Source organism: Macadamia integrifolia, unplaced genomic scaffold (assembly GCF_013358625.1).
Source record: "Macadamia integrifolia cultivar HAES 741 unplaced genomic scaffold, SCU_Mint_v3 scaffold1146, whole genome shotgun sequence".
Lineage (NCBI taxonomy): Eukaryota > Viridiplantae > Streptophyta > Magnoliopsida > Proteales > Proteaceae > Macadamia > Macadamia integrifolia.
This window is the reverse complement of record NW_024868101.1, coordinates 156,420-180,178: the sequence shown is the minus strand read 5'-3', so window position 1 is coordinate 180,178 and position 23,759 is coordinate 156,420. Positions and strand designations below refer to the sequence as shown.

At 37.7% G+C, this 23,759-nt stretch overlaps 4 protein-coding genes and 1 pseudogene across 5 annotated transcripts; 3 read left to right on the top strand and 2 right to left on the bottom strand.

The window, feature by feature from the left end:
• Positions 1–300: 300 nt before the first annotated feature.
• LOC122062914 (1-aminocyclopropane-1-carboxylate oxidase homolog 1-like) lies at positions 301–3,854 on the top strand. The gene is made up of 4 exons (XM_042626594.1): positions 301–1,296; positions 2,481–2,802; positions 3,294–3,690; positions 3,735–3,854. The coding sequence occupies exons 1-3, from the start codon at positions 719–721 to the stop codon at positions 3,570–3,572; spliced, it is 1,179 nt and encodes a 392-aa protein (XP_042482528.1). The 5' UTR covers positions 301–718; the 3' UTR covers positions 3,573–3,690; positions 3,735–3,854.
• Positions 3,855–11,560: 7,706 nt separating this feature from the next.
• Positions 11,561–13,771, top strand: LOC122062917 (1-aminocyclopropane-1-carboxylate oxidase homolog 1-like). Its single transcript, XM_042626599.1, has 3 exons — positions 11,561–12,148; positions 12,580–12,901; positions 13,220–13,771. Exons 1-3 carry the CDS (start codon positions 11,607–11,609, stop codon positions 13,496–13,498), a joined length of 1,143 nt encoding a protein of 380 aa, XP_042482533.1. The 5' UTR covers positions 11,561–11,606; the 3' UTR covers positions 13,499–13,771.
• Positions 13,772–14,685: 914 nt separating this feature from the next.
• On the bottom strand, positions 14,686–16,361 carry LOC122062915 (1-aminocyclopropane-1-carboxylate oxidase homolog 1-like). Of its 2 annotated transcripts, none has more exons than XM_042626596.1 (3): positions 15,631–16,361; positions 15,286–15,550; positions 14,686–15,126 (listed from the first exon to the last, which is right to left on the bottom strand). In XM_042626596.1, exons 1-3 carry the CDS (start codon positions 16,203–16,205, stop codon positions 14,875–14,877), a joined length of 1,092 nt encoding a protein of 363 aa, XP_042482530.1. In that variant the 5' UTR covers positions 16,206–16,361; the 3' UTR covers positions 14,686–14,874. The 2 variants fall into 2 exon arrangements, with proteins under 2 accessions (XP_042482530.1, XP_042482529.1); XM_042626595.1 differs by having other exon boundaries at positions 15,229–15,550; positions 15,631–16,356.
• A 2,631-nt stretch (positions 16,362–18,992) lies between these two features.
• LOC122062911 lies at positions 18,993–20,874 on the top strand (annotated as a pseudogene).
• Positions 20,875–21,732: 858 nt separating this feature from the next.
• Positions 21,733–23,559, bottom strand: LOC122062916 (1-aminocyclopropane-1-carboxylate oxidase homolog 1-like). Its single transcript, XM_042626597.1, has 3 exons — positions 22,917–23,559; positions 22,511–22,832; positions 21,733–22,180 (listed from the first exon to the last, which is right to left on the bottom strand). The coding sequence occupies exons 1-3, from the start codon at positions 23,489–23,491 to the stop codon at positions 21,929–21,931; spliced, it is 1,149 nt and encodes a 382-aa protein (XP_042482531.1). The 5' UTR covers positions 23,492–23,559; the 3' UTR covers positions 21,733–21,928.
• Positions 23,560–23,759: the final 200 nt, after the last annotated feature.

The window sequence follows — 23,759 nt, the reverse complement described above, 5'->3', positions numbered from 1 at the left end:
GAATCCGGATATAAAAGGATAGTCAAAAATCCGAATTCAATCTGTATCCATTTCTGCTTAGGGATATTCATATCTGATCAAAAGAAATTCATATTTCAATTCCAATAATCCAAAAAATAATTATTCAATCCAAATAGATATCCAAATAATAATAAAAGATAAAGTGACTAATGATCCTGAGGTTCTTGAAGATTTGATAGGTTCTAGAGACTTGAGTAAAAGAGCTAAGACAATTGAGAGATATAGAGTGAAAGTGAATCATATCCGTCGAGAGGAGAAAAGTCTAAATTACACAAGTTTAAAATGTAAACAAATAGTTAAAAACCCAAATTCAATTTGATCCTACTACTCTCTCCCTCTGTGTCCATCAGCTTCCTCGAAGAGGAAGTACTGGACTTCCTCAAAGTGTACACAAAGCTCTACTACGTAGTGCCAAGATGTGACAAGTATATCTGTGGATGAATAAAGACCATTACAACCAGTGATCACGTTGCCTATTGGCGGAGATATATCAATGTGGTCCAGACGATGAGACCCCATTATTATAACTGAGTGCTAGCTGTTTGTATCTCCATCCTCTCTATTGGCTATGCAAGAGAGGTGTGTCAAATTTGGACACCAAGCGAGGCCCACCAATAGATATCCTCCTTCCTCCCCACCTGTAAACCACTTATAGCCATATCCTTTGTTTGCAAGTAGCAAAAGTAGATACTAAAAAATGGTAGTTTCCGGCAGCCACGAGGAGGTTTCAGCCACTTACGACCGGAAAAAGGAGTTGAAGGAATTTGATGATACGAAAGCTGGTGTGAAGGGACTGGTAGACGCTGGGGTGGTGAAGGTACCTCGTATTTTCATCCACCCACCCAATTCCCTCCATGAAGGGTCGTCACTTGGTTCTATCCACAGCCACAGCCACAGCCACAGCCACAGCCAAACCCACCTCAGGTTACCGATCATAGACTTGGGGGACGGCATCATCGATAAAGATGTGAATTTAAGGAAGGAAATCGTCGAAAAAGTGTGTGATGCATCGGAGACGTCGGGGTTCTTCCAGGTGGTGAATCATGGGATCCCTGTAACTATTCTTGATGAGATGCTGGAAGGGATTAGAAGGTTTTATGAGCTAGACACACAGGTGAAGAAACAGTTCTATACCCGTGACTATGCCAATAGAAGGGTCACATACAATTCCAATTTCGATCTCTACAGCTCTCCTGCAGCTAATTGGAGGGACTCTATGTATTGTGTCATGGGTCCTCAACCTCCCAACCCTGAAGAATTGCCTGAGACTTGCAGGTACGTTATTTTCACATGGCTGATTCGAAACTATAACGGGAAAGTGGTATTTTTGGAAGGGAAACAAGTAAAGGTTTGCTGTTGTATGCTGTCAGTATACCCAGATCTATATTTATCTCTCTCGTTCTCCCCCAAGAAAAGTTTTCTATGCCCCTCCCATTGATTGAGTCTCTAGCTTTTGGAAACCTTCAGCATACCTAACCTCATCCTAAACAAAAGATCCAACATAATAATTAATAATGACTTTTGACTCTCTTTATCACCACCACCACCACCTCCAAGGCAACTACAACCACCACCACCAACGCCTCCAATGAAACTTCAATCACCACCCCCACCATCCCCACGACCGACACAAAATCTGCCACCAGAAGTTGATATACATCTCATACACATTTCAGTTTTATTTTTTACTGGTAGATATATTTTCAATTTTACCTTATAACATTTTCTTTTATAGAAGTATTCAAAATTAGTAGAAACAAAAAGTATTTGAGTAAAAAATACTATTTTGAAACAGAAACATTTTCATATACATCCTTTAGGCACCGTTTGACAACGTTCTATTTCTGCCGTTTTTGCGTTTTCTTGTTCCCAGAAACGGAGAAACAACCTAAAAAATATTTGATAAAGTTATTCTGTTTCACCTGTTTCTAGAAACTTAAATCAAATTTATGCCTATTTACAATTCTAGAAACGACTTTGACGAAACAAGTCAGACTTGTTTTGTCGTTTGTAGAAACAAATTTGAGAGAAAAAAAAGGTTGTTGTGTCTGATAAATCTCTCAACTATTTAAACATAAAAGAGGCAATAGAATCCTCTCTCCCTTTTGGGCATCCAATGATACTATTGGGTTTTTTAGTGGCATTATGTCTGCAAAACACGTTTCAGGAAATAGGTTTATCAAACACAAAAAATCCGTTTTTGTTTCTGGAAACGTGAAAAGCTATTTCTGATCAAGATGGATTTTGCACCAAATTAAGTGAAGTGAAGTGAAGTGAAACTTAAAAGTTCAAATTGGTGAAGTAGTGATTTATATAAGCTCATCAGAATGGATTTTACACCAAATTAAGTCCAATATTTTCATCAACCTTGACTACAACCACTACTACATTTGTTTGTGTTCAATACTTATGGATGACGTGCTAACTTGTTCGCATGTCTGATATAAATTAATCTACAGAGATATATTGATGGAGTATTCAAATCAAGTTAAAAGATTGGGAACTATATTGTTTGAGTTACTATCAGAGGCTATGGGGTTAAACCCTAACCGACTGAGGGATATGGGTTGTGATGAGGGACATTCCCTTGTATGTCACTATTATCCTGCATGTCCTGAGCCAGAACTGACGTTGGGCGCTACTAAGCATGCTGACAGTGGTTTCCTCACTATCCTTCTACAAGACCATATTGGTGGCCTCCAAATTCTTCATCAGAAGCAATGGGTTGATGTTCCTATCACACCTGGAGCTCTTATTGTCAACCTTGGGGATCTTTTGCAGGCAAGTCTTTGTTATATACTTTTCTTACTTTCCTCTTTGGGTTAATATTTTTATAGGAAAAACTTTTCCTAAACCATGGAGGATGGTTCATCCACTATCCTACGGTTCACAAAATTCTATAGGGTTTTAATATATTCTCAAAATATCCTCTTGAAACTCTTCACCATGCATCTCATGCCCCACGATGAATGAATTTCCATTCACCGTGGGTGTTGGAAAACTCGATCCTATTTTTTTATTTGAAAAAATGTTTTCGATGGAGGGGAGTGTGGTCGCTACACCTAGACACATAGGGGTGTAAAATGACCGCTACCCCCATGAGAGGAAAAAACGACTCTTTTATAGATGCTTCTTCATACACTCTCATTGTCCCTCGCCATGCACACGAACTTCACTCCTCCACAGTAATCACTTCTCCTTTATATATATATATATATATAATCTCCATTACTTTTTCTAGTAGCTGATTGATATTGTGGTTGATGCGCCAGCTTATATCCAATAATAAGTTTAAAAGTGCTGAACATCGAGTATTGGCGCACAAAGTAGGCCCAAGACTCTCTGTCGCATGCTTCTTCACTACAGGTTTTCATCCATCAACAAGGATCTATAGGCCTATCGAGGAGTTGCTATTGGAGGGAGATCCCCCCATCTACAGGGAAACCACCGTCTTAGAATACCATACACTGTACCGAGCAAAGGGAGTTGATGGCACTTCTACATTGGAACATTTTAAGCTGCAAACTTCGAGTCCAGATGAACAGAAATAGCCATAGCTTAAAATTACCTCAAAATCTCCTTGTCTACTTATTGCTAGTAATTAAGGTCCTAAGGGTTGGAAAACTCAAGAACTAAAGTTATACATATATATATATAAAAAAAAAAAAAATTGGACAAATTTTATACATATATTAAAAAAAAAAAAAAAAAAAAGGTGATTGCGAGAACATGCTAGCATCTTCCTGTGTTTATCTCTCTTCTTAGAAAATATGGATGTAATAATACTTGTACGTTTGAATCAACAATAAAGAAAATTGTCACATTATCTCTTAGTGGGGTTTTCAAATTAATCTAGTTATTGTAATAAGTCTATTTTTTTGGGATTTTCCCTTTTTAGGTTTGCTCTTTTCCTACTACTAGGATTTCCAAGTAGACATCCCACGGCAGGGAGGACTTGGGGGTGCATGCCCATGTGTTGGGGTGCATGTCTGACTCCTCCCTGCATTGAATGCCTCCTTGAATGTCTCAGTAATTGGAGAGGGGCTGAATCCTTGGTCTTCCTTATGTGGTCCCCTTTTCTTCCTTCTCTAATGCCCTGCATATATTTTATATTTTATTTAAATTCTAGGTGCAAACATACGTTATTTTTGTTACCCAAAAAAAAAAAAAAAAAAAAAAAACGTACATTATTTCATGTATATAAATATTTAAAAAACAGCATGAAATAATGTATATTTGCACTTTATAGAATTTAAATAAATATAAAATAAATACTTATTTTAAGTATAATAATTAAGCAAAAATAGAGTTTCTTTCACCCTAGGTGAAGAGATTCCCTATCTTTATTGTAGTTGGGTGAGTCTTTAGGACGCTATTGGACTTCGTACAATTCTGGCGATTAATAACGTTTGATTCTCTTCAATATGGGTGAAAAGAAACTTTCTCCATTAATAAATGATATAACCTTAAAAGGCAATGGTTCTCTTTGCCATTGGGGTACCTTACACATCCTCATGTTCAACTCTTTATTCTTTTTTTTATCGTTCTCCCAAAAAAAATCCATATGATGGGATGTAGAATACTCCAATAATTCGCAGACATTTTTCCAAATCTTTAATTATAGTTGGAGCTAATTCAATAATATGCAAATACATATTTAAAATCCAATTATTTAGATAGACATCTAAATTAACAAATCTATATCTAGATTTAATTTCATTTGTGAGTATCCATTTTTTATAAGCTTTGTTTAAGCTGAGAAAATTTAGTTCAAACAATTCTGATTCTAACAATTGAAATTTCTAAATTTTTTGATGTGGTTGCAAGAATGTATTAATATTTTAGGTTAATAAAAAAATTTCAATTTTTTACAGTCTTTCCAATGATTTTGTTGATGTTGGTTCGGTTCAGTTTAGACCCCGGATATTGCCTGCATGAAATTAATTAAAATTTTATTTCGTTAAATATTCAATTATTATTCTTAGTCGTTTTTGGATGGGTGTTTACTTTTGTAGAGGAAGATTTACTGCAAGCTCCGATTTATTACAAAGGGTATTAAAAGGAAGGGAAGTGAAATCTTCAAACTTAAAAAGGAAACTTTTATAATCATTACCCCATGTGACTATAGCACTAACTCCAAATCATGACATATTTGGTTATTAATTTTCACTTTACTTTGTATCCAAAATTTTTTATTATAAAATATAAAATAAAAATTACATGTAAAATGTTCATTACTAAATATGGTAAGAAATTTAAGTAGTTTATACAATCATATGGGGTATTAATTACCTTTCTTTTTTGTAAGTTAGAAAACTTCACTTCCCTACTCTCTAAATTTCTCTTGAAACTAAAATTAGCTGCATATATGCGAAGCAAGGTTTTAAAACTCAGGATTGATCTTAACCGGTTAGACTGATATCAAACATATTTACTCCTGTAAAATTGATTTTTTGGACCATTTTATCCTTATATCTTACCAATGGATTGACCTTGGTTGATACCAATCCAATCTGAACAATGCTAACTGATTCAATCCAATTTTTAAAGCCATGATGGAGAGAGAGAGAGAGAGAGAGAGAGAGAGAGAGAGAGAGAGAGAGAGAGAGAGAGAGAGAGAGAGAGAGAGAGTTTAGCTTCCAGCCTCCAGTGTAATACATGACTCGCCTTTGCAAGGAATCCAAAAAACTGGGGCTTAACCGTGATGGGAGACATGGATTGAACCCAGCCTCAGGTGGGAAGCTTGGGCTTGGAGAGTAAATGGGTTGGTTGGAATGAACCTTCGGAGATTCCAAAATAGGAAACAAAAAATTATAAATGGAAAAGTGTTCTTTGTCCGGGAGGATAACTTATATTATTACATTCCATATCAATATGGGGGATTGATTTTACATTGATTTCAAAAGAAAAATGATGTAAAAATTCATAGTCTTGAGTTCCCCCACCTTGTAAGTTGGTTTATGAGACTAAGGTATTCCAAATCAGTATTAGTCATATTAGGGCAGCAGAATTACCTATTGCTGGGCAAACACTCTGGAGCTATGCTTATTTAAATATGAATAAACGTTATACCATATGCTGGAATCTCTCTCTCCCCTCCCCTAATAAGGAGTGATATTTGATAAGAGGAGAGAGATAAACATGCTCCAGATATAAAACATTTTTCCATTATAAAATTACCCAAAAAGTGATATAAGTTTATCAAATTATTCCAACTAAATTGGATATTATTTACTTGTCAATTATTGGTTTGGAGGCATATCCTTTCTTTGAAAGTAGCAATATATAGTAGGTCCTAAAAAATGGTAGTTTCCGGGAGCCATGAGGAGTTTTCAGCCACTTACGACTGGAAAAAGGAGTTGAAGGAATTTGATGATACTAAAGCTGGTGTGAAGGATTGGATATGCTGGGGTGGTGAAGGTGCCTCATATATTCATTCACTCACCCTATTCTCATTGATAGTGAAATAAATTTCATCTCATTGTAGATATAGGTCATCTTGCCTTAAATCTTTGTGTGCAACTAAGTGATTATTGTTTATACTTTCCATTCTTTTCTTCATCATTTTGATTCATGTATTCTACAACCTACTAATTGATTTGCCTATAGCTATTTTATCTAACGACTAATCTGCAGAGATATATTGATGGGGTATTCAGATCAAATTTAAAGAATGGGGATTATCTTGTTTTGAGTTACTATCAAAGGCTTTGGGCCTAAACCATACCAAGCTGAGGGACATGGGTTGTGCAGAGGGACATGGCCTACTCTGTCACCATTATCCTGCTTGCCCTGAGCCAGAACTGACGATGGGCACCACTAAGCATGCTGACAGTGGTTTCGTGACTATACTTCTACAAGACCACATTGGTGGCCACCAAGTTCTTCATCAGAACCAACGGGTTGATTTTCCCCCGCATCTGGAGCCTGATTGTGAACATTGGAGATCTTTTGCAGGCAAGTCTTTTTTATTTATACGTTATTAATGACTTGATTTAGTATGATTTCTATTTCAATTTTATAGGGGTGATTCTATATCCATTATCCAAAACTGTTTGATTTGATTTTTGCATTGTATTTCAGTGAAATAGAAATATATTGGAATAAAAATTCTGAAATAGTTAAGGAGTTCTTTCAATTTCAGTTTTGAAATTGATTTCACTCTTACTCTTTTTTTGCTAAAGGTCAGCAAAAGACTATATTAAACAAAGAATGAGGATTACAAAAGAGAAACTCTTTTAAATCTTACACCACCTTTGGTGTGGCCATCAACAGCGAAAATCTCAAAACAAGGAAATTACAATGAAATTACAAGAAACGATATCTGGGTCTATTCAAACAATCCCAATTAAGATAAAATAAAACAGAGTTTGGAGCACCATCCCAATATGAAGAACGAGTGACTGCAGCGAGTTTCGCTAGTGTATCTACTTATATTGTTTACTTCTTTGTAACAATGTGTTATCATCCATGTGGTGTTCTCCACGTACTTCTTATAAAATAGTCATTTTTGCTGGAAACACTAAGGAATATTATGATTTTTTATGCAGGTTACCACTGATTGAGAGTTTGCACTCAATCGATAATTTTTCTATCCATTTTTCTGCAGCATACTTGAGGCCATGAAAGAAAGCAGCAAACTCTGCCATGAAGTTGGTCTGAATACCTTCATACATTGCAAAACATCTGAGGCAATATCCTTTTTCTTCTCTAAAAATTCCTCCCGCACCCGAGTGACCTAGATTCCCCAGGGAGCATCCATCAATATTTAATTTCAGATATTCGTTAGCAGGGGCTATCCAAAATAATTCTTAAATGATATTGGTTCGAGGAGAGGAAGTAGACACCTTTAACTTCTTGGTTAGAATAAGATCAGCAACCGAGTTCACTTGAACTGGATACAGACTTGAAAACTTGCATAGATCATTCAAGATTAGCTTTTCCACATAACCAACCGGTTTGGCAGATTCGTCAAAAATCCTTCTATTTCACTCGTGCTCTTTAATGAGCATATGATTAATTTAATAGACAAATAATAATTTTGTCATAAAAATAAAACACCATATTTCTTCTCTCGATGGCCTCACCACCACCATATCATACCACAACCATTTCACCAGCACTAGCACCACCACCTGCCACCCTCTCCCAATTAAATATAGAGAATTTATTCTCATAAATTGGACTATCAAATAGATTTTTTTATCCTTTAATGATTCCATATTGACGCAATCAAAAAAATATTTTAATTTCTTGACAAAAAATCTATATGTTGACTATTTCATAAAATCAATATCCAATTGAAACATAAATTGTACCAAATTTGGTTTAAGCTCATGTTAGTTAAGTTCTTGCTTCTCAGATTTTAATGCATCTAAAATCAAGAGAATCAATGTAGAATTATCGGATTGAATCCTATAAATTTGAAGTGGAGAGAAAGAAAAATATATACAGATAACTCTGAGGGACAATTCAGTTGGTAAAGACCAATACCTCACAATAGATTTGTAAAAGATAAATATATTAATTTTTGTTATACTATTGACTACAAAAATAAAAGACAACAATAGATAAGTAAAACATAAGTTTCATTGATTTTTTGCTATATTATTAACTAAGGAAAAAAAAAAATCCGCCATAAATGAAATAAAAAACCATTCATGACAATAAGTGGAGTCAACAATAATTGGAATCAAGGTGCTGATTCTACCAAGCCCCATCCAATTTGTAGACATGTAGTTGGGACCTAAGATTTACACAAATATAAGTTGGAAAATCAGGTTTTCTCGACATTGATTTACCATTTTCAAAATCTAGTAAGTTGAGCAAGTCAGAATTTATTATTTTATTTTTTTTTAAATATCTTCCTTCTTAGTTGTGTCACAGTGAGAAGAAAAATGGGATTAATATTAAAGACAACAGATGAAACTCAGACTTATGTGATCCAATAAAAGAAGAAAAAAGAAAAGACTAAGTGAGTTCTATATGACTCGTTAAAAAGCACCACATCTAAAAGAATTGGATTGACTCAGATCTAGTTTGATCCTTTTTTTTTTCTAAATAATTAGACAACTATTCATGACTCATGATCAGATTATTATTATTATTATTTATTTATTTATTTTTTAATTAAACTCAAATAAGATGACTAGTCCGAATCAAAACCTGATTTCCAACAATGAAATATAACCTTGTTCGTGTCTTTCATTTAATTTTAGTTTCAGTTGATTGATCTTGTGGTTGTGGCAGCTTATATCCAATTATAAATTTAAAAGTGCTGAACATTGAGTATCTGCCCACAAGGTTGGCCCAAGACCATCTCTCGCATTCTTCTTCACTACAAAATTGGGGCCACACTACCCCAGAGGAAACACTTCCCCTATCTACAGTGAAACCACAGTCACAGAATGTACTAAACGCTACATAGCAAAGGGACATGATGAAACTTTTGCTTTGGATAGTTTTAAGCTGCAAATTGAAGTTCAGAAGCAAAGAAATAGCCATAGCTTAAAATAACCTCAAATTCTCATTGTCGTTGTTACTACTTAAAATGTTAGTGTCTCTCTGTGTTTATTTCTTTTCTTCGAAAGTGGGGATGTAAAAAAATACTTTTACATCTAGAATGAGTAAGGAAAATCATCATATTATCTCTTCATTGTGTTAGCAAATTCGGTTATTGTAATTGGTTTCTTTATGTTCTTTTCTTTTTGGGTTCGTTTTTCCTTTTGTTGTCCCTTTTCTGGGTAGCCTTGTATATATTTTTTTTCTTTTTTAATGTAATTTTATTCCTCTAAATAATAATAATAATAATAATAATAATAATAATAATAATAACTCCCTTTTCCTACTATGTCCAACCCTGTGATTGGTGTATGCCGCAAGATTACCAAAAGCTGGTGGTATGCCCAATCTTCTCCCCCAAAAGTGGCAAAAAAATTCCATATGATGGGATACATTTTCCTACTTTTCCAAACTTAAATTATAGTCAAAATCCTTATCCAAATTAATATCTAAAAGGGAAATGGTTTTTGTGGGGGGAGTGTGCCCCTACACCAAGACATAAGGGGGCAAAATGGTCACTCTGCTCTCCATGAAATGAAAAATGATGTTTATGTTGATATTTCCTCATGCACTCCCATGCAGTAGTCCCTATGCATGCACGCATTGGTGCCATACTAACCCATAGGAAACACTTCCTCATATCTAAATTAACAAATTTGTATATTTGATTTCCAAGTATCCATTTACACCACTAACTCTTGCAAAGATTGAATTCCATTACACCACTACTAACTCTAGCAAAGATAGAATTCCATTCCCCATAATACGTATTATAGTAACATAGTATGAATGAAATATGTGTTACTAATTAGTTAAACTAAAATATTAAAATTCATGTTTCATGGAAACTAATGATAAATAAAAGAAAAAAAAAAATTCCTCTTTTTCCATGAACATTAATTTAGAGATTTCTTTTCTACTATGATACTTTGATCCCTGTACTTCTCTTGAATCGCAGGGGTGAAGTTTTGTTTAAGCTCCAACAAAAAAATCCTCTTTTTCCATGAACATTAATTTAGAGAAAATTAAGTGACCCTTATTATGAATTTTTTATTTTTTTTTCTTTTCTTCTCTTGATAATGTTTTTTTGCGTTCTCTAGAATTTGGATGCTCTTTCCTCTTAACAACAATTGAACTTTATAGTCAATTAGATTTTACTTCCCCCAAACAAGTGGATATGAGTGAACGGCTGATCGCCTTTGTGAGGTTAGGCAAACTCGTCATTATCAGCCACCAAGTGGTGCTATCTACTCTTGACTAAAGATGCATTATATTATATTAGGGAAAAAGAACGGCCCTAGTCGAGATATCTATGCCCAGACATAATCAGACATGAAAAAATGGTCCTGTCCCCCTAAAATTGATTCCTCCTCCTATCTTCCCATTGTTCCGCATGTTGGCATAGTAACCACGCAACTAGAAACCATTTTATTGTCTATTATATTATATAAATGTAGGACTTGTCCCTACTACGTAGTGGTGTAAGCACCAAGAGTGTATGTGGATATGACTAGTATCTGCATGAAGAAGCACTATTACAAGCAGTGACATTGGGTCCAGATCCACTCCAAACGCACCCAGCATCCCATCATGTGTTTAGCATCGTAATGCATATCGGATGGCTGGGAAGACCCATGCACACAGCTCAGGCCCACCTAACCGACCAATTTGCGTTGAGGCGTTGGAGAGGATCCTGATGCCCGACATTGCCTATTGACGGAGATAACTGTGCATGCAAGTGTAATGTTGTATCTCCATCCTCTCAATTGTCTATGCCATGAGAGGTATGTCAAATTTGTACACCACCCCAGGCCCACCATCAGAAATTAACTTTTGGGAGTGCCTACACGCCTACAACTAGCTCTTCTTCCCTGTCAAAATGAGAATAATACAAGCTAGACTAAAAGGTGCAGATATCCTCCTGCCTTTAACTACTTATAGGCATATCGTTTCTTTCCACATTTACGCCTATGAAGGTTTCCCTTGGTGCTATCTTTGCAAGTAGCAAAGTAGATACTAAAATAATGGTAGTTTCAGGCACCAACGAGGAGGTTTCAGGCACTTATGATCGGAAAAAGGAGTTGAGGGAATTTGATGATACAAAAGCTGGCGTTAAGGGACTGGTAGACTCTGGAGTGGAGAAGGTACCTCGTATCTTCCTCCACCCTCCTCATACCCTCCATGAAGTTTCAATCCACAGCCAAACCCACTTCAGCTTCCCGACCATAGATTTGGGGGATGGAATCATCGATAAAGATGTGAGTTTAAGGAAGGAAATCGTTGAAAAGGTGCGTGACTCCTCGGAGACGTCGGGGTTCTTCCAGGTGATGAACCATGGGATCCCTCTAACTGTTCTTGATGAGATGCTGGAAGGAATTAGAAGGTTTTATGAGCAAGACACAGAGGTGAAGAAACAGTTCTACACCCGCGACTATGTCAACAGAAGGGTAGCATACAATTCCAATTTTGATCTTTACAGTTCTCCCGCAGCTAGTTGGAGGGACACTATGAATTGCGTTATGGGTCCTCAACCACTAAACCCCGAAGACGTGCCTCAGGCTTGCAGGTACGTGATATTCACACTATAGAATATTATACAAACTTTAGTCCCATGTCGGTTAGGGAGGGAGATATATAGCTGTTGATGACAATTGGTTTCCTATATTTAGTATGATGCATTTTATGGGCGTGAGGGGGAAACCCTAAAGCAGACAATATCATGCCGATTAAGGACCTGGTTCGTTATAATGGTATCAAAGTGGCCTCTCAACCATGGTGGTGAGCAAAGAATCTTTAGTCTCACATAGGTTAGAGAAAGAGTTATTGGGCTATTGATAAGTAGTGACCTCCTTAACATGGCATGATGCATTTAGAAACCATGAAGGAGACATCCCAAACGGACAATATCATGACAATTAAGTGGCTGGTTCTCAGACTATGTAACCATACTTTTTTTTCTCAACTAAATTTGTGAATCTGTTTTTGACTAATTTGTAGGGATATATTGATGGAGTACTCAGTTCAAGTCAAAAGATTGGGAATTATCTTGTTTGAGTTACTATCGGAGGCTTTGGGGCTAAACCCTAACTGCTTGAGGGAGATGGGATGTGAAGAGGGACATGCTCTTCTCTGTCACTACTATCCTGCATGCCCTGAACCAGAACTGACGTTGGGCGCCACTAAGCATGCTGATAGCAGTTTTCTCACTATCCTTCTACAAGACTATATTGGTGGCCTCCAATTTCTTCACCAGAACCAATGGGTTGATGTTCCCACCACACCTGGAGCTCTGATTGTTAACATTGGGGTTCTTTTGCAGGCAAGTCTCTCATATATATACATAATTAAGCTCTTGGTTCTCAAATTTTAATGGGATTATAAGATCAAGAGAAACAACCCAGAACTGGGACCTAAGAGCGACCCAAATATAACCTTAATGATGTCTTTCGTTTTAGGAAAGAACACTACCTGATCGTACATTCATACGTGAGACATAGGGATGGCGAAAGATCCCTACCCCCTAGTTGGATGCCTATGTGCCTCTCCTGATTGATCTTGTATTAATTACCACATGACTAGATAGTGATCCCAGCCCTTATATTGTAATTTTGTTTAATTGATATTGTGGTTGTGGCAGCTTATATCCAATGACAAGTTTAAAAGTGCTGAACATCGAGTATTGGCCAACAAGGTAGGCCCAAGAGTATCTATCGCATGCTTCTTCACTACAACTTTTCAACCATCAACAAGGATTTATGGGCCTATCAAGGAGTTGCTATTAGAGAACGATACCCCCATCTACAGGGAAACCACCATCATCGAATACACTAAACGCGGCCTAGCAAAAGGACTTGATGGGACTTCTGCATTGGAAAGTTTTAAACTACAAACTTCAAGTTCAGAAGATAAGAAATAGCTAATTAGCTATAGCTTAAAATAACCTCGAATTCTCCTTCTTGTTATTATTTGCCACTATAAGGTCCTCGGAGTTCAGAAGATAAAAACGTTGCAAGGCTGCATAACGTACAGTAGCATCTCTTTGTGTATATCTATCTTCTTCGAAATCAACTATGTAAAATTACTTGTATGTTTGGAATTTAAAGTGTGAGGAAAATTGTCTCATTGTCTCTTCTTGGGGATTGCAAATTCGGTCATTGTAATTACCTTCATTGTGTTTTTTCCTTTTCAAGTTTGCTTTTCCTTTCATTGTTCCATTTTGTCAAGGTAGCTTCTTATATTTTTCTTTCTCTCGTTTTTTAATGCATTCAAAAAAAAGAAAAAAAAATATTTTTTCTAATTGAAAGGAGGAAGCAAAGACAAAGTGGAGGGAAAAATAAAAAAATGTGTTTCATTTAATTGTGAACGAAAACAATTCATAAGATGCACAAAAATCCTCTGCCGAGACAGTGAGCGGTAGTGAAGATACAACAACTAGGGTGCATGCCGAAGGCCTCCCAGCCGTTGAATCCTCACTGCCACTCACCGCTCACTGCAGAGGATTTAAGTCCTCAGAAGATACCTCAAATGTCACTATTGAAACTTGAGGTACCCCATTGTCCTAATCTTAAACATTATGTACCTTGGCTGTACCCAAAGTTAAGACAAAAAGAAGTAGAAACCTTCATAGCAACTCCCCACCCTAACATACTCCTTCCATATGACAACATATTCTTTCTCAATGCCATTTGGGATCATAGTTATCAATTCGGCCGAATAATTCGCGAATTATTCGGCCGAACCGAATTTTTCCGAATTTTATCAAAAATTCGGACCGAATCCGAATTAAAAATAAAATTCTTTAAAATTCGCGACTTTTTCCAAAATGAATATAAATCGCGAATAATTCGGACCGAATCCGAATATCCGAATTATTCGGTCCATTTAAACATTATTTAAAAAAAAAAAAAACCAAAAATAAAAAAAAAAAAAAAATTTTTAAAAAAAAAAAACCCCAATAAAATTTTTTGACCGCTTTTTTGACCGAATCCTTAAATTAATCGTCCGAATTATTCCGAATAATTCTCCGTCCGAATAATTTCCGAATCCGAATTTGCTAACTATGTTTGGGATTGCATCATAATAGGTGCCATGTTTGCAGAGTTATTTATCTCAAAGGAAATTGATTAAAACCCTTTATTTATCATAAACAGAATTACAAGGTGCATATACCCATTCAGATCAAAAGAGAGAAAACAAGTCTACAAAGTTTCAAAGCAAACAAATACTTAGGAAATGAGTAAAGACCAACACAGTAACATTAAGTTATTAATATTTCCTATGTGAAGTTGACGTTCACAGTTTGAAATACTCCAAAGCTGAGATCCCATTGAGTCCCTTTGTATGGCCATACGTGGTAAATTCTTTGACTGTGGTTTCTCTGTAGATTGGGGGATTTTGCTCTGATAATAACTCCTTGATCGGCCCATAGATCCTTGTAGATGGTAGATAGCTGGTACTAAAGAAGCATGCCACTGATACTCTTGGCCCTATTTTATTTGCCAGTACTCTATGTTCAACACTCTTGAACCTTCCATTGGAGATAAGCTGCCACAATCAGAATACACAAATCAATTAATTACCAGAGAAGGGTGGATTTTTTATGAAGTTATGTACTCATAGAGGAAAAGGGGAAGATCATCAAATTGCCTGGAGAAGATCACCAATGTTGACAATAAGAGCTCCAGGGGTAGGGGGAACATCTACCCATTGGTTCTGATGAAGAACTTGAAGGCCACCGATCTGGTCTTGAAGGAGGACAGTAAGGAAATCATTGTCGGAATGCTTGCTAGTACCGATAGTCAGTTCGGGCTCAGGGCATGCAGGGTAGTAGTGACACAAAATGGAATGTCCGTCGGCGCAACCCATGTCTGTCAAGTGTTTGAAGTTAAGTCCCAACGCCTCCGACAGTAACCCAAACAAAACATTCCCCATTCTAATCACTTCCTTGTCGTACTCCAACAGTATATCTCTAGCAGATTAATTAAACTAGTTAGTATTTAGAGAAGAAGATTGAGAAGAAGGGGGATTACCAATTGGGTATACCTCTACCTGCAAACTGGAGGCAATTCATCAGGGTTGAAAGGGGCAGGAGACATGAGGCAGTACAAGGAGTCCCTCCAATTGGCAGAGGGAGAGCTGTAGAGAGTGAAATTGCTGTTGTAAAAAACCCTTTTGCTAGTGGCATCCCGTGAATATAGCGGTTTCTTCAACTCGATGTCTTGTTCGAAGAACCTTCGAACACCTTGCAGCATCTCCTCCAATACGCTGGTAGGGATGCCATGATTCACCACCTGGAAGAAACCCCATGTCTCAGACGCCTCCCGGATCTGGTCGATCACTTCCTTCCTTCGATTCGAGACTTTGTTGTCAGAGATACATTCCTGAAGGTCTATGATCGGGAAACTCAGTTGGGTCGGCGCGTTAGAGTGATTCTGGATTGACTCTGCTTCATGGAGAGGGAGGCGGACATTAGAGTGATTGAAGAAGATACGGGGTACCTTCACCACACGGGAGTCTACGAGTCCTTTGACGCCAGCTTTAGTTTCATCGAATTCCTTCAACTCTTTTGTTCGGTCATAAATAATCTCGCCTGAAACTTCGCCGGCGCCTGAAACAGCCACCATTTCTTTGCTCTTTCTTTCTCTTCTTCCTACCTATATTCTCTCTCGCTTCCTATTTATTGTTGAGAAGCTGGACTAGGGAGACGAACGACCCGAGCAGCAGCCAACCCCCAGTTGGAATCAGGTAACTAGAATCTCTTACATAGGTTGGAAAACTCCACTCTAAGAGAGTATTTTTTATGGATCTCTATCCTTTCTTGAATAGTGATGGTCCATGCCTATAGTTATATGGATGATTGTCACGTGTCGAACTGATGATCCAACAGATCAGAATAGAGACGCCATAGAAAGAGTTACCAAGAATCACTGGATCGCTGTTTAGACACGTAGAGATCATTTAGGTAACTATGGACAAGAATTAGGTGATCAGTCAAGAGAAGAACTGGATCCATTTCTCATCCTTACTCCAGGATAGGCTGTAACCAGGTAACAACCAAATTTTTTTATTTTTTATAAGAAAGATGAAATCAAATACTATTTTTTATGACATTTTTTATCTAATCGAAGTAAGGGGTAAGAAACAAAGGCTATGTCCCATCACTCGGACTCTACAATAGCTGAGCCTTGTCTACTGAACTACTCTTTTTTATAATATATATTTTAATAATTTTATTTTTATTTCAAGTTTTTTAGAAGTTCTCCAAAAACTTGTCTTAAAGTCAGAGGGTGTGACTTTCATCACCAGATATCCACGTGCCTGAACTACTGATCGGTATAATATATATATATATATATATATATATTTACGCTAAAAAAATATGCGCCACTGCTATCTCCTCCCGCTAAAGCTTTTCCCAACCAATAAACTAGATCTAACGTCTGCTCGTTAGGTATTAGTCGTAGTGTGCGTAGAAGAAGACGATTCCTTAGCCTTTCGATTCAATCGATAGTTCCACCACCCCGGAATAGATTTGAAAAAGGATTGATAAGAAATCATTAAATAGTCAACAATAATTTGGTTGTCAAGAATCCATAAAAAAAATTTGAAAGATACTCTACTGGGAGACAAACATTTTTAACAAAAAAAAAAAATACTGGGAAACAAATACAAGTGAGCTAATGGATGAGGTCACGTTGATAGGGTTTGGATTTTTGGTGGAAAAAAATAGAAATTAAAGAAGAGATGTTCCGGTACTTGGTGAAGATGGCGTGTAGTGTATTGTGGTGGACAGTGGGAGCCTGATGGTGCATTGTGGTGCGTGATGCTTGGTGGGTGGTTCTGATAGTTGCAGCTTTGAGGCTAGATCCATCTCGGATGGAATTTGCATGCTTGATTTAATAATAAAGTATGAATGTTACGATTTGATGTCTAAATAATTCAAACAGTCTGTTGATATTTCTAAGGTAAGATTACATAGATTTCATATCTTCCCCAACTTTATACATATGAGAGCCTCATGCCTTGAATATACCCTTTTAATTGTTGTTGTTTGAACAAGATAAACCAAAAGGGCGAGGAGATGCAACAGTCCCCACATTTCTCTCTCTCTCACTCTGAGAAATTCTCCTTTAATAGCACGACTAGATTAAGCAATGAGTCATCCCCGAGTTCTACTCTGTAAAGAGAGAGAGAGAGAGAGAGAGAGCTCTGGGACTTTTTATTAGATCAGAAGACGTGAAGTTTTGACTCAAGTTAAGCCACTCAAGTTGAGCCATTCTCTAAGCCTGATTCAAAGCCAAAAGTGAAATTACTTAATTTATCCTGATTTGAATTGTTCAAAAGAGAAAACCAAGGTTAGAAATCAGAGGTTACAGAAAACTAATATCTTATAAGAGGTGGGTCTCCATCCTTGGAAGAAAATTAATTGAAGGAATAGATTTCATCATTATCATTAACACCTATATACTATATGGGAGAGGTACCTCAGGTTATCACAGTGCTACATTAATGGTTGTACTGAAAAATGTATCATACACGTGAGACTCACCTATGGTCCTATCTAGATTAAACAAAATAATATAAAAATATTGTGAGAATAAAATGGCATTATATATGAGGTTGTATAGAAATTTTTTGGATCCAGATCCTCTTTAATGCACCAATCCCCAGTGAACATCTGACGACTAGTAACAATTGAGATACACTCTTAAGATCCTCCCAATTATTGAATGTGCACTAAAGACTAACGCCATGGTTTAAGTGTATGGTATCAGAACCATGGTTGCTACTCCCTAGTGCGATATGTCTATCCTCTATTGTCCACGCATGAGAGGCGTGTCAAATTAATTTGGACACCACACCAAACCAGGCCAAGCGCCCACCATAAAAGAAAAATTAGGTTTTGGGAGTTCCTACACGGCTTCAACTTCGTCTTCTTGGCTGTCCAAATTTAGCATACGAACTAAACTGAAGAGTACATATATCCTTCTCCCTTTTAACTACTTATAGGTATATCCTTTCCTTTCACTTATGATCGGAAAAGTAGTTGAGGGAATTTGATGATACTAAAGCTGGGGTTAAGGGACTAGTAGACCCTGGAGAGGTGAAGTTGCTTCGTATTTTCCTCCATCCTCTTCATACCCTCCATGACGGGTGCTTGCCTGGTTCCATCCACAACCAAACCCACTTCAGCTTCCTGAGCATAGACTTGGGGGACAGGATCATTGATAAATATGTGAGTTTGAGGAAGGAAATCGTCGAAAAAGTGCGTGATGCATCGGAGATGTCGGGATTCTTCTAGGTGGTGAATCATAGGATCCCTGTAATTGTTCTTGATGAGATGCTGGAAGAGATTAGAAGGTTTTACTAGTAAGACACAAAGGTGAAGAAACAATTCTACACCCGTGACTATGTCAACAGAAGGTTTGCATACAATTCCAATTTCAATCTTTACAGTTCTCCCACAGCTAGTTGGAGGGGCACTATGAATTGCGTTGGTCCTTGTTAAGTTTGTCTCAAATTCTTGACCCATTTTGAAGATGGACCTGTTCCAACATATTTTGGTGGTGACCTGAATAGGAAGTTTTCTAAGATCTGTGATGGTAGCAGACGGTCGATTGCGACCCGATGGGTCGACCCGTGCTTAGAGTATCTAATGTACTGTTGTCTTGTTGAAAAATGCATTGTATTTTGGGAGTTTTTCGAGATAGAGTTTTAGGGCGAGTTTTCTCGCCGCTGCTTGGGTATAATCTCTTCTGCATAGTGAAACATCTTCTTCTTCGCCCGAGGACGTAATATATAACACTGGTGTATGAACCTTGTTAAATCTCTGTGTCGTGTAGATCTATTGCTTGTTTATTTTTGTGTTTCTTGCTGTTTGATCTAACAGTCCACAACCTCTAAACCCCAAAGAATTGCCTGAGAGTTGCAAGTACATGATATTCCCACTATAGATTACCATAAGAATTTTAGTCTCGCGACGGCTAAGGATGATGATACTAAGTTATTGATAACGGGTGGCTATTGTATTTAATGTAATACGTTTTAAGACTATGAGGGGGGAACCCCAAAGCAGGCAATATAATGTTAATTAAGGAGCAGATTCGTTATTATTGAGATAGTACCACATCGATTGTGGGTGACTCGATGATTATGTATAAGAGCCACGAGAGGCCATCCTATATTTAAACCAATTGATTTTAAGATGGAAGCCTCAACAGTTATAATGGTATCAAAGCAACTCTCAACCATGGTGGTGAGCCAAGAACCTTTAGTCTCATATCTCTTAGAGAAGGAGATATTGGGCTATTGATAAATAGTGGCCTCGTCAATGTAGCATGACACATTTGAAAGACATGAAGGAGAACCCCAAATGAATAGTATCATGAGGATTAAGAGGCCGGTTCTCAGGCAATGTGATCAACCCTTTTTCTTCTCAACTAAGTTTGTGTATTTGTTTTGACTAATCTGTAGGGATATATTGATGGAGCATACTCAGTTCAAGTTAAATGATTGGGAATTATCTTGTTTGAGTTACTATCAGTGGCTTTGGAGTTAAATCCTAATTGGTTGAGGGAGATGGGATGTGAAGAGGGACATGCTCCTCTGTCACTACTATCTTGCAGGCCCTGAACCAGAATTGACGTTGGGTGCCACTAAGCATGATGACAGTAGTTTCCTCACTATCCTTCTACAAGACCATATTGGTGGCCTCCAATTTCTTCATCAAAACCAATGGGTTGATGTTCCCCCCACAGCTGGAGCTCTAATTGTGAACATTGGGGTTCTTTTGCAGGCAAGTCTCTTATATATACAAAATCAAGCTCTTGCTTCTCAGATTTTTAATGGGATTCTAAAATCAAGGGAATCAACCCAGAATTGGGAACTAAGAGCTACCCAAATATAATTTTAATGATTCTATAGTTTAAGGAGAAAAGAACGTTACCTGATCATGTACGCATATGCTCAGACAAAGGGATGGCAAAAAGACCACCCCACTCCCTAATTGGATACCTACATGTCTCTCCAAAGTGGTCTCACAATGATGCAGCGACCATTGGATTAAGTAGTGATCACCAGCCTTTATATAGTAACTTTGTCTAATAGATATTGTGGCAGTTTATATCCAATGATAAGTTTAGAAGAGCTGAACTTTGAGCATTGGCCCACAAGGTAGGCCCAAGAGTATCTATGGCATGCTTCTTCACTACAACTTCTCAACCTAGTAGGATTTATGGGCCTATCAAGGAGTTGCTATTGGAGGACAATCCCCCTATCTATATGCTTGGTTGATAACAACAAACTGTTCAGTGCAGTTGGTGAGCTATGGTTTGTAAAAATCCCATATTCATCAGTTTGAGTCTCCTGGCTATTACCTACATCCCTCCCTAGTACCTACCTATCAAAAAAAAAAAAAAAAAAGAAAGAAAGGAAAAAAGAAAGGCTTGATTGACAAGATTTTCAAACACTTCACAAGATATCCCAATGTCACTTTTGAAACTTGAGATATCCCAATTGTCCTAATCTTACACCCATCAGTTACAGTTTATGGAATAAGAACTGTCAATTCAAATCAAAATCAAACCTCGAATTATTGGAACCAGCCGAGTTTATTTATTATTTATTTTGATTATTATTATTATTATTTTGTGATAAGTATTTTTTGCAATTAATTATCATGTATTCACATGCTAAGGCAAGTTTGGAGTTAACAATGTTCATAAGGCCATAACTTGAGCCCATTATGGATCGGCATACTTTCAGCCATAAATTATGGCATTTGCTCCATCACAATCATGGTCCATAAGTGGAACCATTTACATAACCGAATTAAAACCGCATTACAGAACCGAATTGGAACCTCCGAACCAAATTAAATCGGCTTGAGTATCCAAATCAAAAACTGAATCGGTTCTTGGTTCAATTTCGGTTCATCACATCATCCCTGTAAATCGAACCAAATAACCAAAACCGAGCTGATTGACACCCATAGGTACCTCAGTTGTACCCAAAGTTAAGACATAAAAGAAGTAGAAACCTTCCAAGTAACTCCTCCCCATTAACACACTCCTTCCATATGAAACATAACAGATTCCTGGTCTTCCTCAATGTGATTTGGATTGCATCATAATAGGTGCCATGTTTGCAAAGTTTTTGATCTCAAAGGAAATTGAATAAAACCCTTTATTTATCATTAACATAATTACAAGGTGCATTATACGCATTCAGATCAAAGGAAAGAAAACAAGTCTACAAAGTTTCAAAGCAAACAAATACTTAGGCAGTGAGTAAAGACCAACACAGTAACATTAAGCTATCAATATTTTCTACATGTGAAGTTGAAAGTTCACAGCTTGAAATGTTCCAACGCCGAGATCCCATTGAGTCCCTTTACGTGGCCATGTTTGATAAATTCCTTGACTGTGGTTTCTCTGTAGATGGGGGGATTGTGCTCTGATAATAACTCCTTGATCGGCCCATATATCCTTGTAGATGGTAGATAGTTGGTACTAAAGAAGCATGCCACTGATACTCTTGGCCCTATTTTATTTGCCAGTACTCGATGTTCAACACTCTTGAACCTACCATTAGTTATTAGCTGCCACAATCACAATCCACAAATCAATCCATTAATAGAGAGGGTGGATTTTTTATGAAGTTATGTACTAACAGAGGAGAAGGGAAACCCCAATAGGGTACCCGAGGTGGTAAGGACTTTCGTGAACAGTGTGGTTTTGAGTTCGACTATTGTCTATTTGGATCAACTCACACAGGGTGTTTAGTACTATTTATTTCTTTTAGTGAAAATTGAATGATTATCATTCAATCCCGGTATGATGGAATCATAGGACTAATTAGGCCAAAGGGTTGAATACCACAAACAACATAAGAAGAAAGAAAAAGGAGAAGGGGAAGATCGATCGCTTGCCTGAAGAAGATCACCAATGTTGATAATAAGGGCTCCAGGGGTGGGGGGAACATCTACCCATTGGTTCTGATGAAGAACTTGAAGGCCACCGATCTGGTCTTGAAGGAGGACAGTAAGAAAACTATTGTCGGCATGCTTGCTAGTGCCGATGGTCAGTTCTGGCTCAGGGCATGCAGGGTAGTAGTGACACACGAAGGCATGCCCCTCGGTGCAACCCATGTCTGTCAAGTGTTTGAAGTTTAGCCCCAACGCCTCTGACAGTAACCCAAACAAAACATTCCCCACTCTAATCACTTCCTTGTCGTACTCCAACAATATATCTCTAGCAGATCAATCAAACTAGTTAGTAATTAGAAAAGTAGATTGAGAACAAGGGAGTCTGCTAATTAATTGGGTATAACTGTACCTGCAAACTGGAGGCAATTCATCAGGGTTGAAAGGGGGAGGAGACATGATGCAGAACAAGGAGTCCCTCCAATCGGCAGAGGGAGAGCTGTAGAGAGTGAAATTGCTGTTGTAAAAAACCCTCTTGCCAGTGGCATCCCGTGAATATAGCGGTTTCTTCAACTCGATGTCTTGTTCGAAGAACTTTCGAGCTCCTTGCAGCATCTCCTCCAATAAGCTCGTAGGGATCCCATGATTCACCACCTGGAAGAAACCCCCTGTCTCCAACGCCTCCCGGATCTGCTCGATCAGTTCCTTCCTTCGATTCGAGACTTCGTTGTCAGAGATGCATTCCTGAAGGTCTATGACAGGGAAACTCAGTTGGGTCTGAGCGTTAGAGTGATTCTGGATTGACTCTGCTTCATGGAGAGGGAGGTGGACATCAGAGTGATTGAAGAAGATACGGGGTACCTTCACCACCCCGGAGTCAACGAGTCCTTTCACGCCAGCTTTAGTTTCATCGAATTCCTTCAACTCTTTTGTTCGGTCATAAGTAATCTGGCCTGAAACTTCGCCGGCGCCGGAGACAGACACCATTTCTTTGCTCTTTCTTTCTCTTCTTCCCACCTATACTCTCTCGCTTCCTATTTATTGTTGAGAAGCTGGCCTAGGGGAGACGAACGACACGAGCAGCAGCCAACCCCCACTAGGAATCAGGTAAATAGAATCTCTCAGGTAGATTCGAAAATTCAACTCTTGGTGAATTTTTTCATGGATCCTGATCCTCTTTTGGGCGGTGATCTTTCCTAGTTACTTGGGTGATCGCCACGTATTTAAGTGGTGATCCAACAATTGACCTTTTATT